Source organism: Solenopsis invicta, chromosome 1 (genome assembly GCF_016802725.1).
Source record: "Solenopsis invicta isolate M01_SB chromosome 1, UNIL_Sinv_3.0, whole genome shotgun sequence".
Taxonomy (NCBI): Eukaryota; Metazoa; Arthropoda; class Insecta; order Hymenoptera; family Formicidae; genus Solenopsis; species Solenopsis invicta.
The window spans coordinates 21,747,548-21,770,858 of record NC_052664.1 but is presented as its reverse complement, the minus strand read 5'-3'; the positions used below and the strand labels follow the sequence as shown (position 1 = coordinate 21,770,858).

Here is a 23,311-nt window from a genome sequence, read left to right as displayed (position 1 = left end):
AGAAAATTCATTATTAGATCATACGTGCAGTCGTTGAGAAAAAAAAAGATTTGTGAAATTGGATGTTATCAAATTTTAACAAGGTGAGCCTTTAAACCTTGTTTATTATATAATAAATAAATATGTGGTAATAAATTCTGCATGCAGTGATAGAGTAAGGTCGTGTTAATAGGAAAATACGGGATGCGATGATTTGCTTAATTGCAAAGATTAGATTTGATGATTAGATTTGATGAAATCACACAGCGTGGAGCTCGTAATATGAGGAAATTCCCATTTGTTGTTGCAAATTCTGACTTCGAGAGCTTTTCAAAACGCCATGATAAAGTTTTTCGAATTATGAAGCTTGAAAGTTACGGAGTTCAGCGTTATCATTGAGATCCTAATTGTAAAATATCTCAAAGGAAATAGGTTTCGAAGGAAAATGTTAAGTACAATAGTTTTTGAGTATCGAAAGAGCTATCTGATTGGTCAACTGGATTTTGAGTAGCCTAGGGGAGTCTAGTTCGAATCCAATAAGATCCAACTCGATAAGGTCCATTTCATAGAAAAAAACCTTTGTGTCTCGTATCAGGAACCCCTTTTATGAATTAGCAGAAACGGTAATTTTGATAAAAAAAATTTCACAAACAACAAAGCATAGCGATAAAACCGAAATATATTTCCTATAGTTTTGACATCAAAATAGAAGTTGCAAATTACATAAATTACAAGCCTTTAGAAAAAGGTATCTCTCGCAATAGGCGACTTTGCCCTATACATACTCGCACACCGCTAAGATTTAGAATAGTAAAGCGCACGCCCGCTGCCTCCCTGAGCGGGATTTATATGGGCATCGGTATTCCCCACGCTCTTCTTCGTCTTCTTCGCGAGAAGGACGAGCGTGCTGTGCAGCGCGCCGCCGCGCCGCTGACCTCAGAGGGGCCGCTCCGGATCGTCGGGAATGCAGCCGCGACGGAAACAATCGCGGGAATCGCCGAGGGTACACTCTCGACGAGGGTACAGGGCCTCTCGGCGATCGCGCGAGGAGAAACCTGCGATTTTCGACCTGCCGGACAAGAGCCGAAAATAAAATCGCACGTCTCGTGAGAAATCGCTTCGAAGCTCTGGCTTCGCTGTATACAATAACACATAATAATTCGTCTCGTCCTGCAATGCGTGCGCGCACTTAGATTTGCGACTGCGCTTCGCTGTGCAATGAGAAAGGGGAACGAAAGGAGAATGAAACAAAAGATAATATTATTTCTCCCGCATCGCTCACTCGGAAAGAAGGAGGATAATAACAAGACATAGTCGCGCGAGCGAAGATTGCTAGTGAGCTATCGGGAGATTGCCCGAGGGCCGATGTTTTGATCAACTCAATCCACAAGCCGCGGGCTTGATTCCAGTTTTCAGGCTAATTAAAGAGTCGCGGGAGGAGAACGGGTACAGAGAGGCATCTCCCGATTGGCGAAGATCTCGAGGCATCCCCCTGATTTCCATATCGCAAAGACGTACAACGATTTCGCGAGCCGTACGAGTTCCGACCATTTTGAATAAACATCCATCTCTCGCTCGAAAGATTTTCATTTAGATTGCATAAGACGTCAATTTAGTAGCAGTCTCTACATGCAACTATGATACAGAGACTCCGCTAAAGCATAGGATACTTGAGCGCTTATTAATGTAAATAAGAATATCTAATAGTTCTCTTTTCTACTCTGTCTTTTTTTTAATTTGTACACTGAAAGAACGGTTTTACTGAAGTGTTTAAAAATTTAGCTGGATTCAAATCTGAAAATAATTTTGTTGTATCGTCAAAATAATTGTGTAGGACAGTCAAATTAGTTGGTAGGACTTCGAACATTTTGCCTCGCTCATCATACTTGAACGTCTTTTGTCAATTTCATCAATGTAGATTAAATCTGATCTCAGTTTAACTAACTTTTTATCTTTTCTTAATTTGTAGAACTAAAAAAGAAATAAAAAGTTAATCAAACCGATCAAAGTTAATTTGTATTAGTGGATATTACATAATTGTTTTAATGGCCCAACAAAAATATTTTCAGATCCGTATCTACACTATTAAAAATTTCATGAAATTCAATGTATTTTTAAGTTAAACATTAAATTGAAAGATATAAAAAGATATTATTTCAGCACGAAGATCTTGCTAGGACCGTTACAGCCTATTCTTAATCAATTTGTTTGTATTAAATTTAAAGTATATTAAATTTAATGTTTAACTGTATCTCTAACTGAAAAGTACGCGCATGAAATTTAATGCACTTTTGAGAACATGTTTTTAATGTACCTGCTTGAAATTTGTTTCCGTTATGCCACATTAAATTCTACTGCCGATTTTTAACAGTGTAGCTAAATTTGTAGATACTTCAGCGAAATCATTTTTTCCGTATATAAATGAAAGGAAACTATTGAAATATCGTATTGCACATCTAAAATGTCAAAATGTAGACATTAATCCTTGTGGGATTAATTTTACGACACAATACATGTCAATGTATTTAATAATACACATTCTGTGACTGAGATTTTATTAAATTTTACGAAGAAATTTCTTGAAATCTTTCTTGAAAGGGCCGCATAAGGACGACGATAATAACAGGCCGCGTTTTCTTGAAATCATCGGCGACGAAAATGTATTTCCGCGGTACCGCAAAAGAGCGATCGCGAGTCGCCGCAGACAGGTAATCAAGTACCGCCGAGGACGACTGCGCTATGATTATTAATTATTTCCAGCAGGGACGGACACGGCGGTTGCAGTCGATAGAACGCGTTTAAATTGGACCTCGCGTGCAATACTTTGATTACGCAATCCGTTCGATTGTCAGCGCCAAGTTCAAATCAGGTCGTTCGCGGTCGCTGAAAAGCTCTTACGTTGTTTGCGCTCGATAAAAACTAATTATTCATTAAAATATTCTTTAACTTATTTTTAATAAAATTTTTAAAATATAATATTATTTTTAACTCTGTTTCAGTCTTAATGCAATGCCGTATTGTTGAATGAATATTTGATACTTTTTAATCATTTTGTTTCTCAGACAAATATCGTCAACAATTATTAGTTTCTGTTTCATTTATTTTGTACTCACTGACCTACTATTTTAGATTCGTCTTTCTAATGTTGACATTAATATTTTGTCGGATTTATTACACATATGTCTAGAAAGACAAGATTAATACTTAAAGTGTAAACTACTACTTCCCTCGAAAAGATTGAATAACACGTTAAATACGAACCTATTACGAAAGAAATACACGTCGGTGTCGGATATGCTACGCGATGCTCACAGCAGTGCTTTTATTTACCATAATAGTTAGAAAGTTAGAGAATGTAATGCCACGTAATTAGAAGTAGCTACTACTTCAAATAATCCACGACACAGTTTGGATTGTCTTATTAACGAAATAGTGAATATTGAAACTGGTATAAATTGATCCATTTATTATTTTTTAAGGCTGCACAGTTTAAATTATAACAATACAGCCTAATGTTAATTTAATAATAATGAGGTGCTAGATACTTTAATATAATTGTTTTCTTATTAAAGTGACACTAAAAAATGTGCATGAAATAAGATAACACAAGATAAAAATAACAAAATATTGTATATATAGAATAATTTATTAGTAAATTATTTTATTTAATTCCTCTTAAATTGATTTGCTAAATTGAAACACTTCAAAGAATTTTTCAAAAAGTTCGATTTTTAAAATTTGTAAATAAAAGCCGTGTTATTCAATTTATTTGCAGAAAGAGCCAAAAGAATCAAAATACTTTATAATTTATTGCATAGTGACTCATTTACGATAAATTTATCAAATACTTGTATAATTATATTATACAAAAATATTTCTAACGTTTTTTGCGAAAATATCAATTGAAAATTTGTGCAAAAAATAATTCTTATTTTTATAATTAATTATAAGTATATATATACAATTAACAATTATTGTTTTATTACACAATATTGTATCGTTTCTTATACTTTTGTACTACTTATTTTCTATTGTCATCAAATACGGCAGAACGTTGAACGAAGTACACGCCAACACGTAGCCAATCGACCATAGTGGCTATTTGCATTAAACCACACTAATTCGCAGCATTTCCTATTGTAATCGGGAAAAGTGCAGGTTCTACGCACAACCGCGACCTCGGCAATGTCGAACCTTTCGCTGTCGATCTAAACCAACGGCGACGACGTCACGCTCGCTCGAATCGAGCTAAATAAATCGCTGTGGCAAAGTAATCGAGAGTGCGTTGCGCTCGGCAATAGTGTAATGACTATATAATATGGTAATATCAAGTTGATTCCGGGAAAGGCTATAATGGTTCACGTCGGACGGCAAACCGCGCGGGAGAAGACACGAAAGGAAAAGAGACTCGTCCGTCTCGCGTTTTACGAATTCATCTGTAAGATGATATGTGCAGCCGCGCTATGGTGGGCGGATCAAATGGGGTCATCGTTAACTCTCTCGCTCCCAATACGCAGCTAGGCGTTTCGGCGAATCAAGTTCTCGTACTACTGGATAATTTTTAATCGAGAAAATGAAAAAAGAAAAGAAAAGAAAATGGATCGTTCAAATATATTTACATCGATCTCCTCGCGATTTTTAACCCGGGAATGAGAGAGCCAAAAATAGATACTTGCGTTTACCTTCGGCTGCAATGGCGCCCAGTATCGCTCCGCGAAAGATTACCCCGAGGATCAATTCTCTCGCCCCGCGGGTATTCTTGCTTTATCCTTGATAGGTCGCGTTATTCACTCACTGAACGCTTCACTCGCGACTACCTTCGTTTCTCTTTCTCTCTCTCTTTCATTATTTTTCCTTTTCTTTTCTCCAGCGTCGTGTTGTCTCCGGTCGCGTCATAGAGGCCTTTTTGGCACGAACGAACGATTTTATCGTCCCGGGGCGGGTGTGCACTCGCGATGAAAACCGGATTCGAGGGCCGCGGAGGTATGCGTCTTGTCACAGAAAGTATCCGCTCGAAATCACTGCACTTCGGCTGCGCGATCGCTTAAAGTGGACACGTCGGCTCTCAGATCGCGCCTGCCTGCACGCGTTTATCGGCAATCTGGATGAGTTTCGGCTTCTTAATAGACAACGTTAATGAAGGATGCAGCAAATGACGATGAGTATCATCTCGTCTCGCGATACAAAGAATCAGCTGCGTTAAGCTGTTTTCTCCTCTCTTATCTCTTATATCGATCTAATATTTTACTCCTGACAAGCATATCTAGATGCGTGCGGTTTAAATGAGAACTTTCCTGATCACCGTTGATACATAACAGATTAATAGAAACGACGAGATGTGGCTAATAGAAACCGTAGAAGTGTACAGTAAAGTAAATGAAACGCCGAGACAAAAAAAAATTGTAGTTTAAGCCTGAGATATTCATATTCATATTTACGTCATTTTTCATTTGCGCAACGTAGCAATCTTGTAACAAAGTAACAGAGAAACCAGCAGTAAGTCATACTAATTTATTACCTACTTTTCCGTCCATATTTGGTCTGACCTAGTCGCGTGCTAATGCGATAATTTAATTGTCGGAAGCTACTCAATTATGAAAAACGCAATCGAATTGAAACCATCGCAAATTTCCGATCGACCGGTCGGATAAGCGTCGTTCCTTTTTTTTTTTTTTCTTTTAAGGTGGACCACTAACCGAAAGTTCGCGTTGGTACACTGCCTGCAACCACTTTCTAAAGTGATTAAAGTAGTTGCGCACACCAACATGATACAGATATCCGATGATGCGATCACTTTCAACCATTTTATGGAACAAACGAAAGGCTAGAAACATTATCTGCTCCCGGTTGCTCAATATTATTCGAGTTTTCTGTGAAAATCGATATTACCAGAGGATAAAACGCGCGGGGTGAAAGGTAAAAAGATCGAAAGCGTCCATCCGTGAATAGATTGCGCGTTGGAAAGAAGTATACATTTATATTCTCTGTCACACATATAAAAAAAAAAAGGAAAAATAGGTATCTGATTTGCGTTACGCCCAGGCGACCGCATAATTTCTGATCGAGTCGCCAACACACCTCGCGCACATCCTTGACACCATCAGCCTAAAGGATGTACTAAAGGTCGGCACCGATGCACATCCTGATGTAATACCAGTAGACGTTTAATTTCGCGACAAAAGCATAGAACGGTTTCCACGAAATGCTGCCACGAAGTGGAAGTCTCCGGCCAACGAATTGCATGTACATTTGTTATAAGAAACCATCGTCGAAGTACAAAGTCGTGTAATGTATTCTCTAGTTGACACAATTTCCTCGGATGGCTACTCCGTAAAAGCGAACTTGAAGATCCTGTTGCTAAAAGCGGCAAGATGAAAGTACGTAAGAGAGTAGTCGATCGACGATCGTCGAGTTCTTCGAGGCGAAAACGATTGGCTTGATAAGGACAACCGGACGACTTTTCGTCGATCGCGATGTGATCGAAAATAATACCGGTGATAGTGTTTGTTACGTCGAGAATGAACATCCTGTTTTAGCAGGAAATACGCAATCCCTGCATTGCGCTAATCCGTAAATCGTGCTCCGAGATTACGAGGGCCTCCAAACTTTTGGGTAGTGAGTCAACATTAATTGAGAGTGCGACAAGTTTGAAAGTTTAAGAGAGACGAACGTTCTAATCGTGTCCTTGAATAGTCTGGTCTCTCGCAGTGATTCCAGTTGACGATAGACACTAGCGAATAATCTCGGCCTTGACTCTCGAAGAGGCCAAAGCCGCGTCAGCGATCTCGACGATCGACGACCCGCGGAACCGCAGCGTGATCCGTGAGCAACGCGGACCGGCCGATCCATCATGAACCTTCTAGCCACCGTCGATCAAACGTGTCGAAAAGGATCACTGAACTCGACGCGTTCGCGCTGCTGCGGCTCTCCGGTCCTTTCAAATTGGTTCCCATCGATCTGAACGTTTCGCAAGACGGAGACCGTCGACCAGGGTGCTCCATACGGTGCGAAAGTGATCTCCATTGGAAAGTAGAACGATCACACACGTCGACGCGGTACCCCAAACGCGATACGGAATATATTTGGAAGAAGATAGATGTCATAGCACCAGATCGTTTCCGCAAACACCAAGACTTACCCGTCCCCATGGCTGACAGCAGCAGCCTCCTTCCGCCTCAATCCCTCCGCGTATCCAGGATGCAATCTTGGCTGAATTTATGTTTCACTGCGCGAGGAAAGAAACCAAAAAAAAAAAAAAAACGGCGACCACACGATAGGTGATGAGGACGACCTCCTCGTCCAGCCGGGAGACCGCGGACGAACTGGTACCCGGAGAAGACTTTTGGTGAGACTCGGATGTGAGACAACAACGACGTCATCGCCGGCCTGGTGTCTCATTGGCCGACCGTCCTCTCGGTTGCTTCGCCTCTCTCTTTCTGAGTGCTCCCTTCCTCTCCTTTTCCTTCTACACGAGAACTCCTCTCTCGCCGCTTACGTACACGTTCCTCTCCCTCTCTCAGGCCCTCTTCCTCCTTCTCTTTCTCGCGTTCGTTCTCTCACCTGTTCTCTCTCGCGCTTTCGCGTGGCCGCCCGAGATATTTCCGTCTCGCTCTGTTGCACTCCCACGACAGGGACTAGACCCCGTGGTAGAGTCACTACGTCCGCGAAGTCAGTGAGCTCAACGCCTGGAACCAATCTTTGACTTGCACGAAGGTCTAAATAAGGATATATATATATGCGAGGCACGGATAGCCGCGGTTCAACTGTCTCACTGGATAGACGATACTGTAGGTAAAGGTCAGTTAGCGTTATCTAGCGAAGGTAGACCCGGCACTTCATGTATATTTAGAAGGTTAACGGGTTACCAGACTCCATACCCTTTCGGCCAGCTGAAAAATTCTGTACATAATGTAACAACTTGAGAATACTGAAAATAACAGTGACTATATATAGTCGTTGATAAACTTTAAAGGAAGTATGATTACATCACGCCGTATGTATAATTATAGAATTCTATATTATTTTTAACAGGTAATATTAAAATAAAACCTCGGGCTTTCTAAGAGAATTAAATTACTAACTTAAATGTTAAATCACGTAATACGGTTTTTGTTTTTTAAATTAATTTGCACCTGCCGTGTACAATTTAACGAAGATGATATCGCAAAGTAAAGGAGCAACAAGACCAAGAGGCATGGAACGAATTACGAAAGAGTTATTAACTACGTATTAACAGTTGGATAGCGTCGGATGAGCGTTCCTCACAAATGCTATCAACGGCTGCTCTAAAAGAATCCGTTGATATTATCTTCAAGGTAACAGGCATTCTTCCTGAAAGGGTCAACGATACTGGTTGAACCAGATAATGATTAGATACGAACTGAGGCCCGCTCGCCTGTATACTACAGCTCTATGATATCTACATTCATCTTTGCATCGAGTATAATTTCCTCATCAGAACGATATTACACTAGATAATTTAAGTTACGGTTCAGAGTCTTCTGCCCCATAAATGCATAAAAATAAATTACTGCAGACGCAAATTATCAGTGATGCAATAGCATAATATGATTAGAGACGTATTACATGATATTAATGATAGTCGAATAAGCGTTCTTCAAAAAGTGAAGGACGGAAAATAATTTACCTGGATGTATTTTAAAGTTGTGAAAATAAAGAACAACGCCGATGAAACGACTTTAAGTCGACTTACAGAGTCGACTTTAATAAGTCGTTTAGCTATAAATATGCAACCATTTTTATTGTATGAACCGTGGAAAAGAAAATGGTATGCTCGTAAAACTTCAATGTCTTATACTATACGCCGATCAGTAAATAAACGACTGGCAGACAGAGACATCATTGCTTGCAGTAAACAGATTATTGCGCGGATTCACGGAAGCTAGATCTGAAGTCTCATGGATCGCTGCTCGATGCCTCAAAAGATTGCACCGTGCATCACGGATCGTTACGTCGATCCGCAGAAAGGAAAAATTTATAGGATCCAGCGAGATGCTAGTAAATTATCTATATCAGGAATTCTTACACGTTGCGCATCTGGAGGAATGCCGTCGCTTCTGCACTTCATATTTCTGCTGAAATCAGAAAAAATAAGGAATCTTATTGTTAGCTTACATTGTCTCGGAAATTTCCGTTATAGTTGTAAACTTTTCATTATCGCGCGCTGAAACAATCTAATCCCATCCTTTTTTTAAATAATTAAGAAGAAATTAAGAATCTCTCAGTCGTTTTTATTTAAAGATGTATCGGACATACAGTTTATGCAAAGTAAAAATAAAAATTGAAAATATGTTTAATATTAACACTTCAAATAAACTATACAATATATGAAAGTTGTATAAATAAGATTATATTTTTATTTAATAATATTTTTATAATTTATTCACTCTATTCGTTATTAAAAATTAAATTATTTTTTGCAACATTAATAAAATCTCTAGTTTTTTTGTGTAAGCACTTTAAGTATTCAACATGATTTATACAAACTTTTATTGTCTGTTTTGTTATTTTGTAAAATAACTAAATAAATGAATTTTATTTATTTTACAAAACCGATCTCTGCATCGCAATGAAACTTTACAGAAATCATCTGGAATATTTAAAGTATTTGAATAAAAAAATTTAGATTTTTTTCATTATTTTGTTATTAATTACATTTTCATTAGAGCACATGTTTACTTATTGAAATAGCCTTTTATTCGGATAGAAAATCGCCGTCAAATTTTTTCTATCACTCTTAAATGCAATATAAAACACTCTCTAATTTTTTCATAATTCTCTTAATGTTTAAAGAACTGTCCTATACATGCAAATTGTTTAGAGTTTAGCTCAGTTTATCACAAAAACTTATCCATACTCAATAATCAAAATAAGCGAATAGAATCGGCGTAATTCTGATAGAATCAGAATGGCTTAATTTTCAAACAAATTAAAAAAAATCTTGACATTTTTAATGATTCACTTCTATGTTGTTATCTTCTCCTGTTCATTATCTATATATACGTAACTTTAATAACAATAATGAGCGGACTTTAGTTGGTTTTAATGACACCGTAGCCCGTAGAATCTGCAAAGCGCGATGGTGTCGGTGAACCCGGGGCGCCTCGGGGCGTTTCGCAGGCACGGGTCGCGAGAAGAATCCGCGGTACACGCGCAGGTATACACAGTTTGCACCATTATGTTTAATTTATCACGCGCACTTCTACGCATGGTTTGACCGATTCGAGAGTGCGAGAACCTCGCGCGCACGGTCCCCACGTGTGTACGTACACGGGCAATCGGCGTTATGAATAAACATCTGAGCGCGTTGCCTCCAAGCTCTAATGAACGCACTGAATTACTCGTCGTGTGAAAATAAACAGACTCTTTTTCTTAAAATTTACAACATTCTGCGTAATGCGGATTCCGTGACTGTAAGAAACGCCTCGGGAAACGGGTTAATTTCTAAATGAGGGCAAGCGCTTCTTGCACTTTGTTTTGCACCAACAAAAAGCTAAGAATGAATGAATATTAAACAAAAAAGTAATTATTTGCTCTACTTTTTTTCTCTTTCTCCGTAAAAAATTAATTTTATCTCAAATTTTATGCTAAACATTAACACCAAAAGAATATTTTTTTTAATGAATTGTGCAGAAAATTTGGTTTATACTAAAATTCCTTCGCTGACTCATTACTAGACTCTTCAACTTGTGTTTTTTTTTACGTTCCTAATTATCATGTGAAGCGGCTGTTCTTACTTCTTACGCACACTCATCATTCTTGAGGTACGATTATTCTTATAAATTAATTGGATTCAAAAAGTTGTCTGAGTTGTATGGTTAGGGTCGCTTTTTTATTCTCTGCTCTTACATTAATGGTCCATCCACTATTGAAGCTTACAGCCGTCGCGAATGTAGATAATATAAAGAATATTAAAGGTATACTTTTTTTCCATCTTACAGTTTGCCTATAATTAACATCTCATTACAATATAATTGTTTATTTTTCGATCGACAATCGATCAACGAACTTAAAAGAATTCTCTTCGCATAATAAACGATTTAACTGTTCTCCACCACATCCTAATGCTAACTATATTTAACTCGTAGAATTTTATTCTGTTCGAGCTAATATATCTACGATCCGAATATATAAAGAGCAGAAAGATTACCATTCGTTCGACATACATACATTATGTATCGCTCTTTGTACGCTGACTTACGACTACGGCTATTACAGCGACTCTTCTGCTCACGCCGATTCTCTCAGAAGATATAATCCCCCTGCGAATAAAATTTAACGAAATAATTACCGCGGACGATGACAAAGTTGTCCCGGTAAATGAACCGAGGCATTAATATAACTTATTGACATTTCATTCTACGTATCGTAGAACGAACGTTATTAATAATCGTGATCAGCATATTCGCGATTCTCCACGTTAAAGACTGATCATTCTCATTTATATTAAGCCTCAATATCAGATGTGGCGTCACTTTGATTTTGAGTTTCGCTCTTTCAAATGGTGCAACAGAAAGGAAGAAATTTCAGGCTGCTGTTATTTAGCGCAAAGAATTTAGCGCGTTGAAGAATACGGAGTAAAGCGCACATCTACGGCCCTGCAGAAAAGCACCTTCCGAACGCGCCCGATGAATTCCTGCGAGACGCGCTCGCAAGACGATTCCCGCTGGTGTGGGTAACGGGTTCGCGACGGTGCGCGTTCATTTCGTATTCCTTACGACGACGCGTCTCATCCGCTTCGCCGGGACCTACGAGTGACCGGCGTCGGCAGGTTGGACCTGCGGTTATCGGCTCGATCGAATTTCAAAAGCTGCGACCGAGGTGGCAGGGCATTGTTGTGAGACCGCCTTGCAAACAGCCACCACTGATGTTTCTTAAACACGCGAAACAAGATGCCAATTAATACGCCACCTTTTAGACCCGTTTGCACCAATGTAGATTAACTTGATTTATTTTTCATCTTATTCTAATTTTTTGAATTACAAAAAGATAGAGAGAGTAAATTAAATCGATATTAAAGTTACTGCAAATACGTACGTCTTAATCGCTTATTTGGAATCACACTCAGAGAAGGTTTTTCCTAATAAAAAGAAATATATGTTTGAATTAAAGAAATTTATGCATTGTTATATGGATAAATAAAAGTTTCTTTGATTTGAAGAAATTTTTTGATTGCTTCTTTTATTAGAATTAAAGAAATATTTTGCTTACAACACATTTTTTTTTTGTAATGAAAGAAATATATTTTTTACACAAGAACAAATTATTTCTTATATACATTTCTGTCAGTAGTCTTTTTTAATTAAAAAATCATTTCTTTAAATTAATCAAATAATTTGAAAATGTAATTTATTTACTTTTGAAAAGACTAATAACTAATTTCATTTTTTTGATCAAATAAATTTTTATTTTCCGTAATGGTGTTTTCACTTTAACTTAAAAGAAAATCCAAGTTAAAGAAAACCATTTCATCAATTTAAACATAATTTTTCCTCTGGGTGCAGAATAACTCTCAGCCAATTAGAAGAATGCGTGTCTTCTACCCGTTACATTTACAAGATCGTCACTCTCTTGGTCTTTCTCAAAACGATAAAACGCTGCAAGGTTGAAATTCGCACGCCTCCCCATAAAACATACGACAGACGCGCATGTATAATATTATTGAGAGATAAGGAAGATTAATTTTGCCGTACCTAATTATCTAAGTGCGTAATGGCACGTCACGCGACGACCGCAGAGAAATATAAGCAAACGAAATTTGTAATTTATACGTCCGCATTTATCAGCGTAGGCACGTGATTACGCGAGGCAGGGATAAGCATCTTCGGTAAGGCATAAACTCGTTGGCGGCGGTGAGATCTCGTTCCCTTTTGCGCTTGCACGCGGTATCACGCCGAGGAAATCGCGGCGGATTCTAACATAGCGCGCGCGCGTTCCGCGGGGTCTTTTATTATGTAAATAATTATCTACGTGGAGTAGGCTCGCCGCGAATCGTCGTCGGTCGTAGATGCGAAACCGAAGGGGGCACAGGAGGAGAAAAAACGCGCAATTACTGACAGATATATTTATCGTAAGCTAAACTCTTCGCCTAAGCGGTATTTTCGCCGCGCCGCGCCGCGCGCGCATAATTCCGATAGCGGTGTGCGTGCCGGGCGGTAGAACGTGGTTTTACCGTGATAATTGGCCAATTTGCGAACGCGGCACTGGGCACGCGTCTGTCTCACGGCGCGGCGCGGCGCGGCCGCGGCCGCGGCGCAGTGAATGATCGCCGCCGATCCGTTGATTCATCATCGCGCGCGTTGCGCAACAATGCGAGCCGCGTACGCATCGCAACATCCGATAATATGCTTCTTTCCGCGAGCCGCGCGTGCAACAGGAATTCCTAGATTAGCCGATGCCGTAACACGCTGACCGTACCAACGATAAGGCCGAACAGTCTCGGGCTATTTTAAACGAGCGTCACGTGCGAATGTCGTGAGAGGGAAAAACACATCAGCACTCGACGACGCGAGCTACAGCAATTAAACAAAGGAAAATAAGAAAAGAGTGTATTTAACCCTCTGCGCACGCGATGGGACGATTCGTATTCTGCGCGTTTGCAGTTTTCTTTGAAAAACAGCAATGTAATTAAGAGCATTACAATTAATTATAATATTTATGTACAAGTTTTTTAAAAGTCAACAATCATACAAATACTTTTTAGAGATGTCAAAGTACATATAAGAGTTATTAAAAAAACTTTTTGTAGTTGTAAAAGTAAGCCCAATTTGAACGATCTCATTGTGTGTAGAAGAAACATCGAGAGAAGAGATTTTGTTAATTTGACAACCTACCAGTACCTGTAACAAATTTGGTTTGTACAATAGATACAGTGATAACAAATGTGTTAGTACTGAATCTGATTTGTTATCTTTGATTTATTGTCCAAGATAATGTTATACATACGCGACGCGACAGCTTCATTTGTCAGCCAAACGGATTATATTTATTTTGTTACTGACATTACAAGTTATAATAGTAATGTATTTGGTACCTACGGCAAATATGCTGGAACAAATGTGATTTGTATCATAAATCGCGTACTGTATTACATTGGCGAATGATGAGAAACGGATCGATCTGTTATCCAAATTATCACAAAACAAGTCATTTCTTGTTCTAATAACAAACTCATTTCTCTCGGTGAAGAGATGAAAAACAAGACACTGTATACAGAGAAAATATTTAAAATACAGACTTCAAGGCAATATAAATATATTTTAAACATAGATACTTTTTTCATTTTATTTAATTATAATGCGCATTTAGCTGACCAGCTCCCTTTTTTTATGATTTTTTTTTAAACAATTAAATTCATTAATTTCTCATCAAATATTCTTCGCACGTAAATTACATTTATTTTATGATTTATCAAGTCGATTTAACGAGGAGAGAAAATTGAACAAAATGAAAACAAGCCTTTTGTTGAGAGCAAAATAATTAACTTTCTTATTCTCCATTTACGATTATATCATGTGTACCAAATTTAAATTAGTAAGATCGGCGCCAGCGGGCCATTACGTGAGTTCTTTTTTCTACCAGAGAGATGTGATGGCATTGTGAGAGCGATGATGACACCGCGTAAGTTAAGAGAGCATGTTTGCATTCGAGACGACATTCTTAGACCGGGCGTTGAAATCACCGTCCGGTGACTTCAACGCCCGGTCTAAGAAGTGACGTCGGCCCGTTCCATTCAGTCGTCCCCCCGCCGGGCGTTGAAGTCACCGAAAGAGTGACAGGCTCAGCGGTCGTTCGCGCACGTCTATCATCGCGCAAACGATTAAAGTCCATTTTCTCTTTATAATTTAATACATCACGCTGTTATGCAAAATTCATCTACTGCATTATCGAGACAAACGAGGCGAGGAATCTCGCTCGGTGAGAAATGTCATTGCGCGTACGCGATAGACTCGGGGCGCCGAAACGTCTACGTTCGTCACTGCGTAGAGTTATTCTTAACTAGAATCAACGACCGAAGGATTCACGGACACGATAGATATACGGCAACGGATCCTTCGCAGCTCGCGAGCTACGCCGCGTGACGGAAGCTACAGGAACGGAAGCCACTTTACTTTCGGTTCTCAATACACCTCATTATTCGCCACGATGCGCATTAACGACTCTATCCCGTGGTTACCTCGCTTGCGTAATTATTCGCTTATCCTCGTGGCGAGCACCCGTTTACTGCCTTCTTAATTTTTATTCCCTCGCTATGTTCGCGTCTGACTTTACAGCTAGCCAGTGCGAATTTTCTTACGCCCTGCAAAAAAAGAATAAAGATAAATAGATGATTACATATATTTTACATTAGGGATTTTTCTTATCTTTAAAATTATATATTTGGAATCTCCTTTTTCGTTTTATAGATTATTACAGTACTCTCGTATGAAAAGGAGTAATCTTATTTTCTCTTTTATTTCTTCTTTGGTTCCGCTTTTTGGAATAAGCTCATGCAAATGTAAACGTTAACATAACAAGTGAACCAGAAAGAAATATTTAAATTTTGTATGTTTAATTTTTATTTTGTAAGAAATGTAATTTTTTTATGTTGTTCAATTTTTTTGTTATTTTGTTCAATTTTTTGAGTGAATAGAGGCTATAAAAAAGAGAGAATAAAAAAAATTTTGTGAAAATATTTATTTTGCTGGCCAACTTTAAAAAATAAAGAATTTAATTTTATATAAAATGCGTTCTCTCAACATTATCGATTCTCAATTTGATTCACGTTGGCGAACGAATTGTTGCAGCGTTCAAGAAGGTATCAGAAAATACGAAAGACACTTTCTCCGAAATCGGCGACTTGGCGGAGCAGAATTTTCGAGACTCCGACATTTCGCAAGCGGGTGTATTATGGCTGACTCGTGGGCAGTACTCGAATGTCCGTGCTCGTCCCACGCTGTCCCCCGCATCTCGCGCTAAATTGAACGCCGATATTTTTTTTCGGAGAAAAAAACACGAAATGTTGCAAAAACGTCGTTGACGACCGTAATAAATTCCTAAGAAATATATTTATCACAGTAAATACACAAATTCTACAAATAAAATGTCCTGCTAATAAATCTTTTCTTTAGAAGAAATAAAAAAGAAAACTGAAAAAAATAGTTTGTAACTTTTTTAGATTTTATAACATTTCATCAGAAATTATAGAACAAAAAATCTTGGAAATCTTAGGATACTTCGTAATCAACATGTATGAAAAATTCTAAGAAAAGATGTAGACTGAATATTTCTAAAAACTCGTCTGTTCTACACTTTTCAGAAATACTCTGGAACACATTTAAGTAATAACAGCTTCCTTTTCTGTGACGATACCCTGAAAAAAAGTTTTTTTATGTTCAAGTAAAGTTACAAGAGTGAATTAAAAACTAAAGGCAATTTCTTTTATTTTCTCATACAGCGCAGCACAGTAAAAACGTTGCAAAATATTGTTACAATGATTCAGCAAGATTTTGCAATGAGTTTCGATATGTTCAATCGCTCACATATTTTTACCTTCACCTTGTAATTTTCTTTTGTACTTATTTTAACATCTTTTTTTTATTTAAATAAATATTGCTTAATGTAAAATAATTTGCTTTTAAACTTGGGAAATATTTTTTTTAATCAAGAAAATGATGTTAAAATAAATATATTTACTTGAACATAAAAAAAATATATTTTTCAATGTAGAAATAAGAAACGAGAACGGTTTATAAAAGAAGGATCGAAGCAAGAAATAAAAGTGGAAATAGAGATAAGTTTTAGTTTTTAGTGTGATAAAATCATTTCTGCGGCAGGCGATATAATTGTAAAATCATATATAAAAATAATAAGATTTTAAAAGAACATTAACTTCTTGATGCGTTAAAGTAAATTGAACTAAAGTGGTTTAAGACAAATGTACATCATCGACGCCGACGTCGATAGTCACAAATTAACCCGTTCTGCCTAATGGAGCAGGAAATTCACTCTAGTCGCGTCGATTTCGCGTAAAAGGATAATGTGGGCGTATCCTGGCACTGCTGCGGCGCCGAGACCGCGATTTGCGGATTCGTAACGGCGGAGAGTCGTCGAGGTCACTCGATAGGACGCCCTAAAGATCTAAGAAAGAAAGAGAGAGAGAGAGAGAGAGAACAGAAGAGATGATTAGAAACCTCTTCTAAGATTCTTGCACGCAGGTTCCTTAAGGGCAACGGTTTTCAGGATGTGCCGGAGAGATGAGCTGGAACAGGAATAGCGAGAATGACGTAAGCGCCCAATGTACCACGCAGCGTACGCATACACACGCACGCATATACACGCGTATACGCACGCACACCGAGGCCGTGCTCGTTCTCCTCCCGCGTTAGTACCCTTCGCCGTCGTCGTGACGGCGAGCATCGCGGTTCAGTCACCACTGCAAATAACCGAAGAAATCGATGCAACCGGCTCACGATGTTTTCTTCCCGTCTGAGGCGTTTCCAGCCGGAGCTGCCGCCGCACCGCCGACGTAATTCATTATGCTGCAAGAATACTCACGCATACCGTACGAGCGTGAAGAATTTACGGTCGGAATTAAAGTAAATTAATCATTCCATCCTTCGTCCTTTTCCTTTTGCGTTGGAATGAAGAAGCGCGATGTCTCGAAGATTCAAAGTCGAATGCGGATCGAATGGAATTTCTTGGCATTCCCTACGCGATCCAAAGAAACTTATAAATATTAAGCATCATCGGGTGTTCGCTTATCCGGACTGATCTGTATCAAAATACATAAGAATGTTATATTGCGGATAGAAGATTAACGAAGAATGTTGGGAACGGGCTCGCATATAGGGAGTTCCAGGCAGAAGACTTTGGAAGCGCGATTGAACGGCTTGCAGGCGACAGGTCGCATAAGAAGGACGTGCCTGGCATTCGAATTTGGGAGAAGTCGCGTCACACGTTGAATACTGGTGCGCGACGAAAATCGTAATGACACCGTATGCAACGGTGAATCTGATCCTTACTTTCACGGGACTAAATATAGTCGGTCAAAAAAATGTTCTCGCACTTGCACTGACGTCGACCGTACGCGAGATGTAAGATCGAGAAAGACGAGAAAGGAAACGATCGACTTGAAAAACATACAGAAAAAGCGTCATCGATTAGAGAAAATTTCTGATTAATTATCACCTACCGGTTAATTGCGGTTATCTGGAAATTAATCCTGATAGAAAATTTTTAATAAAATTGTGATGGACTTGATGTTTCATTAAATTTCATGAAATTTCAATGAATATGCAAATAATTATATTTCACTGATAAGACTATTTTCTGCGTTTAATGAAAAAAATGGACATTTTAATGAGAATTTAAAGTGAAGATGTAATAAAGTTTCAATGAAAATTTATAGTAATATTTAATAAAAAAGTAATGAAACTGTGATGAATTTTTAATGAATTTACGATTAAAAATTGCAGATAATTCGTATTGACGAATTAGCGATGTGCAAATTTCAATAACTTATTATTGCCGTTTCATTGTAACTTTGTTAACATTTTCCGTGAAATTTTATTGAAGTTTTGATGAAATCGCGCTGGTCAAAATATTCCAAAACGAACATAAAATTCAACAACACAATTCATCCAAATGTAAAATTTCTTTAAAATGTTTCCATCAGAAAAAACGTCACGCTTAAATAAAGACGAGTTTTTTAATTCATCGATTGATCAATCACATTTTGCGCAAATGCAACTTTGTTTTGTAAAAACTGTATTTGCGCATAACGCGATTAATCAACTAATGAATTAAAAAACCTTGCCTTAATTATCTTCGAGTTGTTAATTAATGTTGAATTCGCGGGAGAAACCTTGACTTTCAAGCGGTCTTTCAAATGCACTAGGATGTAATTCTAAATATATTAATAAGCGTAAAAATGGGAATTCGTCTTGTAGAGGTATGCAGCTCCAGAAACACGTTTCAGTTGCATCCCACTCGCGGCGCGGCGTCACACCGGAGGCTCGATTCAAGGTGATGCGCGGCTGGTACGCGGAGTGCGGCCGGATGCACTGGCAATAATGTATCCGCTATCAAATGACTCTGTCCTTCGATACTAGTTCGCTTAGGTTCGCGTAGCGAAAGTCGCGAGGACGATCGCAAGCGCGATGGTATCGAGTAGTATCGACAACCTAATAAGAGAAACGTGTCCTATTACAAACAGCCTTCCACTCAGCAAGTTCTTCAAGATCAACGTACGACCTCTACCGCGTTCGTGGGAGATTGGCGAGACACGGAGGAATTTTTATAGCTAGTCATGGCGCAACGGGAGACGGGATATCGCAAAATGTAATTGCGAAAAAATAAATGGCATTAGAAGAGAGACAACGTATCCTTGTCAAGCTCGACTTACAACGCATCCGAAAATCTAAAACACAGGAAAAAAATTAATAGCTTAAAAAAAACACTTTAATGTCAGAAGCTTATAAAATCGATGATTTCGAATTTCACCGATCTCTAGTTACGCGTTCACGGATAAATGGCAATCGTGATCTGATCCGTGCATGTAGAAAGTTTTGCGTGGGCCAGAGTGCGTGGGTGGATTGGCCTTCAGAGTCCTTCGTTGAAAAAGACCGGGATCGTCAAACGCGTGGGCTTCCGGTGGGAGGACTAGATAAAAAGCATCTGCCATTACACGTAACTGTATCTATCGATTTACGGAGAAGCTAATCTCACGCGAGCCTCTTCGCATCTTGCAAACTGCAATTACCTAATATATATACTTGATTACAGAATGCATCACAGCTTATTTACATGAAAAAGAATATGCATAAAAACGTCTTAATGTTAGTTAAATTTAAAAAATTTAATGTAATTTTCCAGCTACTACATGGAATAATTGTAGCATATTAACATATTATAGAATAAAAATATGTAACATTTTTTGTTATTCTATAGTTATTAAATGGGAAATGGGATGTACAGGGAATATAATTTATTTTATATTTAAGCGATCTATTTTACTTGATAGATTTATTCTTGTTTGCTTTTCTTTGCTCTTTACGCTTCTCTTTCTCCTTGGCATCGTGGATACGCCTCTTCTTTCGCAAGAGCCAGATTTCTTTAGCTCTTTCTTCTCGACCTTTCATCATACTCTTGTACAGTTTGCGATGTTTCTTCTTAATCATCTTTTCTCTGAGACGGTATTCCTGCTTCTCCAGTCGGGCTTTCTCCCATGGATTTTCCTTCATGGTCTCACCAGTCTGTACCTTCATTTTTTTCTTCTGCAAATTTATAAATATTGACAACAAAGATCAATTTTATATAGATTAATTCAAAAGTATAAAAAATTGTAATGACAAAACCTCTTGTGATTGAGCTTGTTTCCTTATTTTCTCTTTCTCTTTTTCCTCGGTCTGTATATCCTTATCGTCATTCTCTTCTTCCTCTTCCTCCTCCTCCTCTTCTTCTTCTTCCATTTCTTCATCGCTTTCTAAACTCAAATTGCGCTCAGCTTCAATTTTCTCTTCTTTATCCTCGTCCTCATCAGCATTTTCTTCTTCTTCTTCATCTGAAACTTCTTCCACTAAACGAGAAATTAAATATAAATTAGATAGAATTCCATCTTTAATTACTATACGATCCAAAAGCAAAATCTTACAATCTTTTAGTTTAAAATCAGGATCCATAAGAGCACGCTCTTCTGGAGGAATGTATGTTTGATCTTGTCGAGTCTCGGTAAATGGTGAAAGATGAGGAGGTAGAACAACACCCATCAAATATTTTTCTACAGGCAATAATTCCCTCGCGTTTACGCTGTCGAAAATCCACTGTGGCTGCACGTAATATCTGAAAAGTTAGATTAATAAAAAATTAGATTGTTACATGCTCGAAAACACTAATGTCCGTTTCCACTAATATAAATTAACCTCGGTTTATCTTGATCTTTATCTTTTTCTAATTCTTAGAAAAACTAAAAAACAAATAAATAAATAAATAAGTTAAACTAAGATCAACGTTAATCTACATTGGTGCAAATGTATATAAATGTAACAACTTTAAGATTCAAAATATAATACCTCGATATATATTGTTTATTCATGCTTGGTCTATCCACAATCTGATGAGTTATTGTTTCATCATTCTCTTCAAAAGTGGCTCCGACAAATAGTAACTTGTCCCAAGATACTTCTCCGCCGAAGCAACGTAAAATAAAAACTAGTGGCTCTCTGGGAACTTCCCTATTAATAAAAACTCTTAGACCTTTAAATAAATTTTTTAGTTTTTGTATTTTTTCTGCTTCTGCTTTAGCAGCTTCTATCTTGGCAGCGTCTGTCTCCTAAAAAGTATACTTAATAATATGTTGGTTTCAATCTATATACAGGGTGATTCAGAACGACCCATGTGTCCCTGTAAAGACGTGTTCTTGAATAAATTCTGAGACGATTTTTCCTGTACGAAAAATTTGTCCGACACTTACTTTTTGAATAATAACGGGCCGTGTACACATGGTAGACAAAGGCGGCGCAACTCACCGTCCGACGCGGGCGCTTATCTGTGTCGGACTGTGAGTTGCGCCGCCTTTGTCTACCATGTGTACACGGCCCGTGATTCGCTAACTTTATCCTCTTATTATTCAAAAAGTAAGTGTCGGACAAATTTTTCGTACAGGAAAAATCGTCTCAGAATTTATTCAAGAACACGTCTTTACAGGGACACATGGGTCGTTCTGAATCACCCTGTATATTAAATATAAAATTAGTTAACACTTTAAATTTACATTTGAAAATTGATCTATCTCAATATTGTCATCTTCAATCGCTGGTACTGAAGGATCTAAATTGATTAACGGAACATTTAAAGCACTTATTCTCTCCGAGACATATGTTTCTTCATCAACCAGTGTTTTGTCAATGTTTCCTGTACAATAAAATATTTGATTTTATAATTAAATGAAGTTTCACATTTTTAATGTTAATATAACAGTTTGTGTTTAAAAGCCTTATTCACCAGAATTTGTCAATTTTGGAGGATAATGTAAATTCAAAGTATGATACAGTCTGTAATTGACAAAGCCAAGCATCACAATGTAAAATTCTACAAACGTAGACATGAGCTTAAAGTCAACTTCATTCTTTGTTTGTGGCTCAAAAGAGAAGTGGTGTGGCACTATCCATGTTACCATTTGCCCCTTTATTTCTGCCTGATAATAGTAACCTTTGATGGAAACAAATACTTTACGCAACGCTTTAGCAGTGATAACAGCATGAAGAAACTCCATCGTTAATCTCCTGCATAACAATGACTGATCTCTCGGTATATGAGCCAATGATGGAAATGTACTGAATAAAAAGCAGAGAGTCAGACAATCGTCCAAATCTCGCAGTGCATCTATGAATGTGGGATAACGTTCCTTGACTATATGATCTATCTTTAATGTAGGATGATTGCTCAAATATCTTTTTACTTTGGCAAAATCTTTCATTGCCTTTGCTCGTCCAAGTTTCCTGTTAAAAATCTGAAAACATATGCTTATAAAGCACTATAAACATTTGACTCTAATATATTGTTATACCTTGTATTCTCTCAATTTCCATATGATCGGTTCGTGCATTAAAAACTGAATGTCTTTCTTGTGATATAGAGTTTTAATGCCGGGTTCACCCTTCTGTGCTCTCTTACGGTTTCGTGGTTCTCTCGGATATATGCCTTTCAATATGCATAACTTGCGGAAATCTTTCAGGGTCAATTGTAATTTTCTGAGAGCAGCTCTCCTCGACATGAACTGTGATCCCTCACCACTCTGATACTGTAAATTTAAAATAAAAGATATCGATTTTAATCCGTAGAAATGCCGCTCAAGTTTCTACAGAAATTTTAACATAACCTTATCTATTCACTGTGAGAATATATCGTATTAAAAAAAATCCACTTACCTTCTTTTTACCGATCACAACCATTGTGATAAAATGTACTTTATATTTAATATCTAAATATTAAAAAGTTACACGTTGATATATAAAATACGTGACAAGTAATCACACAACACGTGAAAAGAGCACGAGGAAAGAGCGGAAAGAGGAATGAAACGAAAGAAACTAGAGAATAATCGAAAAGAACACTAGCGTTATGGCTTCTGCTCACTAGACGCAAAAGTTGGCGGGATAACCAATCAAATTTTCTGCTATGCGGAATAAATTCAACTTTGATTGGATGCCACATCAACTTTCGCCGCGCACCAAAGGGCGGTAGCCAATCGAAGTTGGATCAGTTTAATGACTTCAGCTAATTGGCGGTAACGCTTGTAGCAGAAATAGTCAATCAAATCTTTCGCCACGAG

General features: G+C 37.9%; 2 protein-coding genes across 7 annotated transcripts in view; both read right to left on the bottom strand.

Annotated features, from left to right (window-relative positions):
* LOC105194840 overlaps window positions 1-7,462 on the bottom strand; it is a 112,723-nt gene extending 105,261 nt beyond the window's left edge. For 3 of the 5 annotated variants that reach the window (XM_039456516.1, XM_039456520.1, XM_039456526.1), the window contains exon 1: window positions 7,118-7,451. In XM_039456516.1, the coding sequence (XP_039312450.1) occupies window positions 7,118-7,127 (10 nt within the window). In that variant the 5' untranslated portion in view covers window positions 7,128-7,451. Of the gene's footprint in view, window positions 1-7,117 lie in introns of all 5 variants that reach the window. The other 2 variants (XM_039456509.1, XM_039456513.1) reach the window with 2 other exon arrangements.
* Window positions 7,463-19,964: 12,502 nt separating this feature from the next.
* Window positions 19,965-23,075, bottom strand: LOC105194822 (pescadillo homolog). Of its 2 annotated transcripts, XM_011159933.3 has the most exons (8): window positions 22,908-23,074; window positions 22,547-22,780; window positions 21,982-22,489; window positions 21,752-21,891; window positions 21,051-21,310; window positions 20,633-20,820; window positions 20,337-20,557; window positions 19,965-20,255 (listed from the first exon to the last, which is right to left on the bottom strand). In XM_011159933.3, exons 1-8 carry the CDS (start codon window positions 22,929-22,931, stop codon window positions 19,992-19,994), a joined length of 1,839 nt encoding a protein of 612 aa, XP_011158235.1. In that variant the 5' UTR covers window positions 22,932-23,074; the 3' UTR covers window positions 19,965-19,991. The 2 variants fall into 2 exon arrangements, with proteins under 2 accessions (XP_011158235.1, XP_025987100.1); XM_026131315.2 differs by having other exon boundaries at window positions 20,337-20,820; window positions 22,908-23,075.
* Window positions 23,076-23,311: the final 236 nt, after the last annotated feature.

Excerpts from the sequence above, each read along its gene's own strand:
- LOC105194822 (XM_026131315.2), bottom strand. The coding sequence starts at position 22,931 with ATGGTTGTGATCGGTAAAAAGAAG. Across the intron at positions 22,781-22,907 it reads TTGTGATCGGTAAAAAGAAG|TATCAGAGTGGTGAGGGATC; the intron begins GTAAGTGGATTT and ends TTAAATTTACAG. Across the intron at positions 21,892-21,981 it reads TCCAAAATTGACAAATTCTG|GAAACATTGACAAAACACTG; the intron begins GTGAATAAGGCT and ends TTTATTGTACAG.